At 37.3% G+C, this 10305-nt stretch overlaps 1 protein-coding gene across 1 annotated transcript in view; it reads right to left on the bottom strand.

Annotated features, from left to right (window-relative positions):
• SEMA5A (semaphorin 5A) overlaps window positions 1–10305 on the bottom strand; it is a 233479-nt gene that overhangs the window by 73231 nt on the left and 149943 nt on the right. The window contains exons 11-13 of the mRNA XM_033519333.1: window positions 8538–8655; window positions 2334–2515; window positions 141–284 (exon numbers count right to left, since the gene is read on the bottom strand). Coding sequence (XP_033375224.1) covers window positions 141–284; window positions 2334–2515; window positions 8538–8655 — 444 coding nt within the window. The remainder of the gene's footprint in view (window positions 1–140; window positions 285–2333; window positions 2516–8537; window positions 8656–10305) is intronic.

The raw sequence follows: 10305 nt of genomic DNA, 5'->3' as shown, positions 1-10305 counted from the left end.
GGGAAGGGAAGGGAAGGGAAGGGAAGGGAAGGGAAGGGAAGGGAAGGGAAGGGAAGGGAAGACCGTGTCAAATAAAGGGGAAAATATTGTGCGGAATACCACTGTACAGATGAAATTTGAGCATACAATAGATAACTCACCTTTCCTCACGATTCTGTCCCACGCAGACGCGTCCTCCATGTCGAGGAGTTGGATTGCTGCAGGAACGTTGACGAAATTGAAAGCCTATTCCACAAGTGGTGCTGCAAGGTGACCAAGAAGTCCAAGTTGTCCAGCCTCCATTTCTGGTAGAATAAAAAGCTCAGGCTCTGTCATCTGTTATACATAGCGAATGGCTGATTAGGTGTGACTGACAACAGAATCTGGCCTATTAATATTTCTGTAGAAGTCATTGATACTGCATCATGTTCCATTTCTTCAAGAATACTAAATCAAAATAAAGGTGCTCTGATATTCCATATTACATGATCTGTAATCAGCAACTGCTAAAATTAACTCCTTACACAAAAATTACAAAGATACAAAGATATTTATTTGCTTTTGGTCACTTTGTTCTGGGTAAACTATATATGCAAACTCCTGTATCAATGTTCTGAAACTAAATGACATATCATTTTTAGGGAGATTAAAATGTCAAATTTTGCTACCTTTTCTGAAAGGAAAGTGATTAAAGCCTGGAGGAAAAGGTGTCTCAGAGGATACCATATTTCTCTCTACACCTACCTGAAAGGAGACTGTAATGGTGTGGGGGTTGGTTTCCTCTCCCAGGCATTGATCTCTTAATTTTATCAAGGGACAGAGTGAGAGAAAATGGCATCATGTTGTGTCAGGAGAGATTTAGATTGGATATTAGGAAAAATACCTTCACCAAAAGGGTTGTCAAGCACTGGAGCAGGCTGTCCATGGAAGTGGTGGAGTCACCATCCCTGGAGGCATTATAATACTGGCAAATGTTGTATTTGGGAACATAGTTTAGTGGACTAGGCAGTGCTTATTAATGGTTGGACTTGATCTTAAGTGTCTTTTCTAGCCTAAATGACTCTATGACACTAAAGTAAGCTGTAAAATGCATTAGTTCTCAATTTTAACAGGTTATTCTGATGTAAATTCCTTGCCTGTAATGTAACAAAAAGGCTAAGAGAGTTCACATCCTGTAGCTTGCCTTTATGAAATTCTAGTAAAAAAAATTTATGCACTTCAGCTGTTATCCAAAACTTTAATTGTCTAGCTGGCAATTTTTTGTACTGGTAGAACACAAACAGGAATAAAGAAAAATAAAACTAATCTATATTGAGCTTTTGATGTTTCATCATAAAAGTAAAAGTTAAAACAATGCTCTACTAATATAGCAGTGTTAGCAGAAGATGTTAAAATAGTAGTGTAATAATGCCAAAGGTAGAATGTGAATCCTAGTCCCAATTCACATTTCAAGTTCCCTTCTAAACCTGACAGTTGTTTGATTGTTCAATATCACACAGCATGTTTATATTTTCTATCATTCTCCTGACCTGGTGTTATATAATATATTGTTATATGTGTTAACATAATATATTATTAATGTATTATTAATAATTTTCTTAAAATAGACAATTTTCATTTAGAGCTTGCAGTTACCTTGTGCAGAAATGTAATCAGTTTTATTTACTATCATGATGTGATCGCAATGTTAAAAAAAAAGACAAAAACCAGAAAGAATCACTGAAAATAATCATAATGCATCAGTATATGTTATGTCTTACAATTAAAGTACATATAATGTATGTGTATAATGTTTTAAACATGAACTTCTGATGCAGTTCCACATACGTAATGTTCTGAGTCTCTTTGAAATTATCTGCTCTCACTGATTTTCTCTGGGAGTGCTTAAGCTCCTGAAGAAGACAAAAGAGTAGCTAAAGAGTTCTATACAGACTTATAATACAACTTGCTATCATGATACAACTGAAAGATACAGTGAAAACATTTCTCCAGGGAAGAAAGGGGGACTACAATGGTAGTATGAGATGTCCAAAAAAGTAAGCCATTCTAACTTCCAGAAAAGAAAGTTGTATGAATTACCGAACAGAGGAAAAGTATTATACTTTGGATATTATCTAATTCAGAGCTTTTTGTTAAAATTACCTGAGGACATTATTTGGTACACAGCTACAGCATTTGAAATGACTCTTCTCTCTGACTCATTCTCTCTCCTACAAAGTCTGAGAGAAAATTTCTAATATCTTATTTGCCCTTTCATGCACAAAATAGGATCGGTAAATTTCAGGGGAGATTTCAAATGGTAGGCTTTAAGTTAAATTTTTTTAAATGATAGAACCTGAAATTGCCTTGCATACCTGGAACAGTTGGCAATCTCCATGGTTGGTCCTTCACACAGCCATCCTCCACACTGAGGAGCAGGACTGTCACACACACGCGTCCTGCACAAGCAGGAGCCAACACTGGTACCATCAGTGTGGGTGCAAGATTTCCACTGTGACCATGTTCCAAAATGTCCATCCACTGTCAGATTCCTCATCTGGAAACAAATACAACAGAAAAGCTTACCTGAGGCTTGAGAGTTCCTTCACATAACCTCTTGATTCTGCTGTGCATGGAGGTTTAGCCTTTAGCCACGAACAATAGCAGCTTCCACTGGACAAATACATCTTCCAGGCAGCAATGTGTTACCGTTGAAGATGAATAGATCACGTGGTGTGGTGGAAAGAAGAGCAGAGTTTATTTTTCCTCCCAGGATTTATAGGCTTCCTACCATGGCCAGGGATTGGATGGTCAGGATAACACTTTCTCACTGCACTGGCCATGAGAGATATCCATCACAAGATGTGTAACAGAAAGAATGTACACATACCTATGTTTACAGTTACTGTCCTGGGAAAGTCTTTAGAAAACCATGTCAGCAAGCTCAGAAGCTGAGTTTTCAGGGTGACAGCAATGTCCCTTTATAATCCCTGTAGCTGCATAATTTACAAAACTTCTGACCAATTTGAGACATTGGATGCCATCACCATAGCAATAACAGAAATCACAACTAACTGTTACCTTTCACAACCATGCTTGCCTGCCTCTCAATTTTCTTCTGTATTCCCTACTTCCTAAAATATTCCAGTGAAAATGGAAGCCTGAAACTGACAGTAAAACCCATGATCAAAAAGAAGAACCAGCAGAGGATAAGGAAGAAACGAAGAAGAAATTCTTTATGAGGTTGACAAGACCCTGCAACAGGTTTTCCATGAGAAACTGTGGATGGCCAATCTGTGGAAGCATTCAAGGTCAGGTTCGATGGGGCTTTGAGCAATGTAGTCTAGTGGAAGATGTCCTTGCCCTTGGCAAGGAGGAATTCAAACTAAATGATCTTTCAGTTTCCTTCTAATGAAACAGTCCTCCGATTCTAAACACAGATGCTGAAATAGTCCACGGTAACAAAACTGGATTGATCAAACTCAAATCTTCACGATGAGTGTCTTTTTTTGAAAACAGATTTTGGAGCATGTGTCATACAGTAGCATTTCATAAGGATGAAATGGGGTTTTAAATATGACAGACACTAAATGTTAAATTAAATTATATGTATAAATCCTAGAAACATCTCCAAAAAGCAACATGTAACCCTACATGATGAAACAGTTTCCTCCCACAGAATTCAATTCTCAACACTTTTGGCTGGAAAGTTCAGATCATTCTCATCTTGACTGGAATGTTTCCATCCAGCAGCTGTAACACATTTAATATTAAATCTTCATTGCCCAGCTGAAACAAAATGAGCTAGAAAATGAGCTTTTCTAAAGAAAATGGGGCAGGACATGGGGAATTCATCTCCCAGTAAAGACAGATTTTCATAATATACTTTTAGCAAGGTGTTAATCTTGACAAATCTGTGATCCTAAATGGAAACAATGGCCACTTTTTCATTTAAATATTAAGGATTTTGCCTTTTTTTGGCTGCATATAAACTTTCAGTCAAGACAACAGCACCAACAAGTACAGGCTAAGTAGCATTTAAACTCACTATTAGTAAGAATAAAATATGTATCACTTGTAGTCATGGATTTTTCATCTAATGTGTAAGAAGATAACACTTGAATATTTGCACATATATTGAAACAGGAATTTAAGTTGTAGATTGTCATAACCGATCTGAAATGGTCTTCCTTTACTGTTTTTAGTAATTTAGCAGTGGTGAGAGAAGTGTACATTTCACAAATACTTTGAAGATACAAGAGATTGAATTACAACATAAGGCATGTTTCCACTGGCACTCTGGATGTTGGCTGATTCTTTCCACTGTGGAAAAGATACCATAATTTCACTACTGATTGCAATTACCACAGTTTATTTTTCAGAAGTATTACTTGTGCAAGAACAGCTATGTGTATATTCCGTCAGTTACAACTGACAGAACCATAATTCATCATTTCAAAATCTGTTGGCAGCTATTTATTGAAAATAACTCACCAACCTTTTCTCATGTAGAGTTTATATGTAGGATTTTGTAAGACAACAAGAAATACTTCCTTTTAAGTGATAAGCAGACTCATTCTCTCTTACACTGCTGGTTTACCAAATATTTATAGTCCATAAACTAACAATTCTATGTCCCCAATCTAATTATGTCAGAGATATGAAAATGCCTTTACTGCTTTCTGTTTCTGTACTGCCTCAAAACATCTTTATTGTTGCATCTACAATTACAAACTAAAGCTTGTCTATGGTTAGACAAGCTAACAGTTGTATATGGTTACCATAAGACCTATTAAGTGGCAGAGAAAGCATACATAAAACACAGCTGAAAGCTTGAACTCAGAAAGATAAATGGATAACATATTCTCTTTCTTCATTATTTTTCCTTGCTTCTGCAAAGATTGTCCCACTGTCTCTGCTGTTCCCCATGACTCACCTGCTCTGTCTCTCTTTGAGTATCTACATTTCAGAAGTGATATCAAACAATTTCATCATAGGACTGCAGGGAAGCAAAATGTACCAATGAGAGGCCTTTGCAGCCCTCACCAGAATCCATGCCCATTAACCTTTCACAATCTGACACCTCAAGGGTAAAATCACAGTCAATCAGACCATCTTGGCATGGCTACACTTCGCTTTCCCTACCACCCTGGTTTTGTAACCCTTTCCCTTCTGCAGATACCTTTAGACCTTTCTTACTTTTTAATGTCCTTCAAATACCTATCTTTGTCTCAAGTCTCCCTCTGCACCCACCTCATGTTCCTGCTTTGTGCCTCTGCACTCTGAGTAGAGGCCACAGTTTTTAACTCTGTCAAGAGGTCTTTTTGGTTTGAGATTACTTTTTGTAGAATTTAGTGAGTCTGTAGAATTTTCTGCAGCTCCTAGTGAATTTAGATCTCATACTACACTTTCTCTGAGAATAACTGTTAAAATAAAGCTATTTCATGTTGCATACTTCTGTTAAACAAACAAACAAAACCAAAAACACAAACAAAACCAAAATCCTGAAAAACATTTTTAAAAACTATTTTTACCTTCCTTGTAAAAGCTCCTAGAGAATGTCAGCATATTTTTAAGTGATAGATTGCAAGTTGTCCCATTGGAAAATATTTCAAAAAACAATGAATCTTCATTACCATAAAAATTATTGGATGAATAATAGGGATATATGACCAACTAGAAAAGATCAAAGTGGATATATATGCCATAGCATTAATTAGTGTCCATATTTATGTACAATTGCTGTACTCATGCCAACTGAAACAATAACCTAAAAATCAAATTGAGAATTAAATCAGGGCAAGATAACCAAAATAACAACATTTTTCAAAAGTAATCTTCAAAGTCCAGAGATGGTAGCACAGATGCTCATCTATCTCTCCTACTCACCTCTCTCCTCTACCATGACATGCCTGTAAGTACTCAGTTGCTGGGAATCAAAAAATAGAAAATTCTACAAATGCTGTAGGGTTCAATTTGCAGCCTTGGAAAGAGCTTGGATTGATGTAGTGATGAAATTACACATTGGGTACAGAAATTATAAACTTATGTTCCTATAGTTATAAGTAAGAATATGCCTAGAGTAGGTAAGAAATTGTATTAAGTAAAATAGTTTGAGGTTTAAGATGTAATAGTGTGATGTATAGAGTAAGCTAAAGATCGAGAAACAGTAGTAGAAAAGTATGTGAGTACGTGACCTATCAGCTTATTGGTTAAAAGACAGACACAGTGTGGCAGAATTAAGTAAAGGTTAATAAGTGTGAACAAATTTCGTGACAACTGTCTATTGGGCTAAAATGTTGCTAATATATTGCTGTGCAAAGAAGAAACTCATGCCTTCCTCAAGCTATGGCTGATTTGTTGCTTCTCTAAACCTCATGCCTTGAGACTGATGTCTTATCTGGCTATTTGAGCAATAAATCATTTCAAATCAAGGTGGTCCCATCCCTTGTTCTTCCTCTTGAAACTCAGCCATATGAATAATTCTGTAGGAAATAATTTCTCAAAGGAAATTGGTCACACTTTTTATCCTGGACTAAACTATTGTATAAACAGACCACTCTCTGATCCAATTTTAGAAGAAGCTGGTCATTCATTAATCTAAAAAAAATTCTACAATGTTAAAAAGATACGAGTAATTTTACTAACAATTAAGATATTGGAAGCAATTGGGAACCAAAAGAGGGAGAGTAGATTTTGAATATTCTCTTATGTTGTGCCTGCAACAGTACCTTGAATATATCCAGCACATGTTAAGGATACACATAGCTCAGTTGCCTACAAAATTAAATTAATTACATCTTGGCTTATATATCCTATGAGAACAGCACAGCACAGCACATAAAAATGCTATAAAAACAAATATTTGAAAGCCTCCCTAAGCAAAATTTTAATTGATTGCAGTTTTCCAGAATACTGTGTTACTTTAGAGGAAAGTTTTTATGAAGTTTTCCAATCTGTTCAAAAATGTGTTATGTAGTGAATAATGCTTTAAGACCATAAAGATGTAAACACGCACTTACCAATATAGATAGATAATTCTAAAATCTTCCTTACATTATGCAGGCTTCCTTATATTATCAGTCTGCTCAAAGACAAAATTCCTTTGAAGTTTGAAAGTCAACTAGGTTTTTGAGTCTTGGATTAGCAGGATAAGTATCACAACTATGGATAAATTTCTAAGCAAGACTTAGGTGCTACCCTGCTTTGACTAGACTGCTATATCCTATGCACATGTCATATAACAGATACTAAGTAATTGTTTTACCAGCTGAATGGAAGAGAATGGAATTATGCTTTCTAAATTATTCCTCCCTCCACTCCATCTTGGCCTCATGTTCTGTATCTACAAAAGAAAATAAGGCCTAATGCCACAATTCAAAGACTAAGCACAGCAGCCTGAATGCCCATGCAAATATCTACAAAATGAGGCATTTCAGTAATCTTAGTATTTTCCCCAAAGTTGCTCCTGATTTCAGCTCAAATGCTAATGCAGATGAATCCTACGCAGGCCTATTTTACTACACTATGTGAGAAGGTGGATGCAAAAGACAGAACAAGACAAACATTTTTGAAAAGTTTTAAAAATTTGAAGAAATGTTTATAAAATTGCTATTTAATATCAAACACAGTCAGAACACAGGAGTACATTCTCAAAGCCCTCAGAATCACTGTAGTATTTGTATCTATGAGGCTGCTGCAATACATGTAGAGAGCACAAGTCAAAGCTAGAAGAACTATGCTGATTTTGCACATCTCTAGTTCACTAGGAGAGAAAGTGTCATCAAGATGTTAAAGGGAGCTTGTAGACACATAGAAATTAAAACATGAATGCCTTGTGAGCATAAGTTTATAGATGCATGTGCCCCACTGGTAAGTAGGGACAAAAAAAAAAGCTCAATAGCACAAGAAAGATACTTCTAAACCCTCTTTTTTCATGCTTTGGAGTGAGAGAAAAGAAGGAATATTAAAACAACACCAGAATAAAATTAAAAATGAGAGATACAAATCAATTTTGTTGGTGCTTTTTTATATTATATTGAATTTATTCAAAATATTTTTTTAAAGAGAAGTCTTAAGCCATTATAAATATAGACCCTGCATTTACTATAATTATCACCTCTGTGATAATGTGGGTGAGACTTAATTCATGGAATTCAGCCTTCCAATTCATGGACTTTAGAAGATGTTATTTGGCTTTTTATATTAGCAATAATAATCCTAAAAGAAAAGATTGTACCACTACTGATTAAACTTTTTCAAAGCACACAATGGAGAAAAATTCTGCAGAGAAAAATATGTAAATATCACTAATCTTAGAAAACATTTGTTTTCAAGGTAGGAAATTAGACATGATCTATAAAAACCCCACCCTTTGAAATTACACTAAATAATTTTATCATATAAGTAGTTTGATAAGAAATAGAAATTAGGTATTCTGCTTAAATCTGATGGGAAAACGTAAGAAAAGTGGAATTAAATGCAGACTTCTGAGCTTGAAAAATCTATGCTAGCTCATTCTCATGAAATTCACATGGAATCAAAGGTTTTAAAAGAGAAATTAATGCATTTGGACTTACTGGACACATGGTAATGCTTTGCTCCCATTGACTCATGCTCAGACTTCCTTCCAGTGTTGTGCATTTCTTCATCACCATGTCCCAGCCACAATAAGGGTCTTGCGATCCAATGCATGTACTGTAGATGAAAACCAACCAGACAACCATTTATCTTCATTTGTACTGACCAAAGATTTTTAAATAACTATGTAGCATCTCTTGGTATTTTATAGGCAGATGGTGAAACTGATCTGCATTATGGTGTGGCACAGACAAAATTACCAAAATCAGAGGAAAAATTAATTTGAATGCCTACACAAAGCTTGGATTTCTTTATTTCTTTTAAGTGCATAGCTGAATTTCTGTCTGCAGGCATGGTATATTGTCTAGACTGATTTTTGTACTTACTAGATGTTGAGGGTTAGGTGTCTTTGTTGTTGTTGTTGTTGTTGTTGTTGTTGTTGTTGTTGTTCTGGCCTGCCCGTGGAATTTTTACCCATTAGCTGTGGAGACAACCTAACTGTAGGTACTTAGTGGGTGCTCAACAAAGGACAAAGAGTGGCAGGGCACAGGGGGGAATGGGGCAGGAAAGTATGGTGGGGACAGTTCTTGCTTTCTTCGGCTTCAGAGAAAGACATTTGTTCTCTGGGTCGCGGAGCTGCTGCGGGAGAAAGAAGGGAATTTCGCCATCACCCAGATGGAGCTGCTGCTTCTTCTCCTTCTCCCCTCTTTGTTGGTGGCCTCGCACCCCCTGTCCTGCTGGGACGTGTGGCAGTGCCAGGCACCGCCGCGGAGCTGCTGATACACCTGAGCCACCGGCCCAGGATCTCAGCTCACCCCTGCTGTTCCAGCCGACTGTTCCTCAGAGCCCTGCAGGAGCACTGGGACTGCCCGCCTGAGGGGGTTTGTGAAAACAAGCCTCTCCTCCACCCCGTTTCAGCTGAGAAAGCTGTCCCAGGGTCCCTGGTTCTGTTTTCTTGTTAATGCTGTAGTTATTGTTGTTTGTTTGCCTGGTTATACTAGGAAAGAACTGTTATTCCTATCCCCAGATCTCTGCCTGAGAACCCCTTGATTTCAAAATTATAATAATTCGAAGGGAGGGGGTCTACATTCTTTCATCCCAAGGGAGGCTCCTGCCCTCCCTAGCAGACACCTGTCTTCTAGAACTGAGACACTAGAGAATTACAGAAATTCAAAAAGAGGGTATATTGTCTGCTCCAAGTAAAAATGTCAGTTTTGGAACTGTAGCTATCATCTTGTGATAAATATAGCATTGGATAAAAATTCGTGAAGGAGAATAAAGAATTATATGCTATATTTGTAATACTGTAAAGACACAAAATGCAAAATAATCCAAGGATTCCTTCCCGAGTCAGGCAGTAACGATCGACGTCGACGCTTATCAGCACAAGATAAAGAGCAGGACACAGGCAATCAAACCGGACAATAAGAGTAGCCAGGTCGCGATATCCATCTACTCCGCACCCATACTGGCCACTCAACCCCGGGAAATGCAATCAGAAGACACTCAGAGCCATCCGCATGTGAAAGGACTCTGCCCCATCGACTGTTGACTCAGCTCAATGAACCCAGGAAATCTACTCATCCACACATCCAGACTCTTTGTTGGACTGTGCTCATCCCAGGTTTTTGCCTCAGGATACAAAAAAATCCCTATAAATACCCCAGACCGCAGTCCCTTCTTCGTGGATTTGGAAAATCGGTACCTCTGGGTACAGATCCCTGTCCACCCGGCACTGCGCTGATTTATTTATTGTGGTTTTTCTCT

The sequence above is a fragment of the Parus major genome, chromosome 2 (assembly GCF_001522545.3).
Source record: "Parus major isolate Abel chromosome 2, Parus_major1.1, whole genome shotgun sequence".
Lineage (NCBI taxonomy): Eukaryota > Metazoa > Chordata > Aves > Passeriformes > Paridae > Parus > Parus major.
The sequence above is the reverse complement of the archived record's forward strand: the minus strand, read 5'-3'. Positions and strand labels throughout refer to the sequence as shown.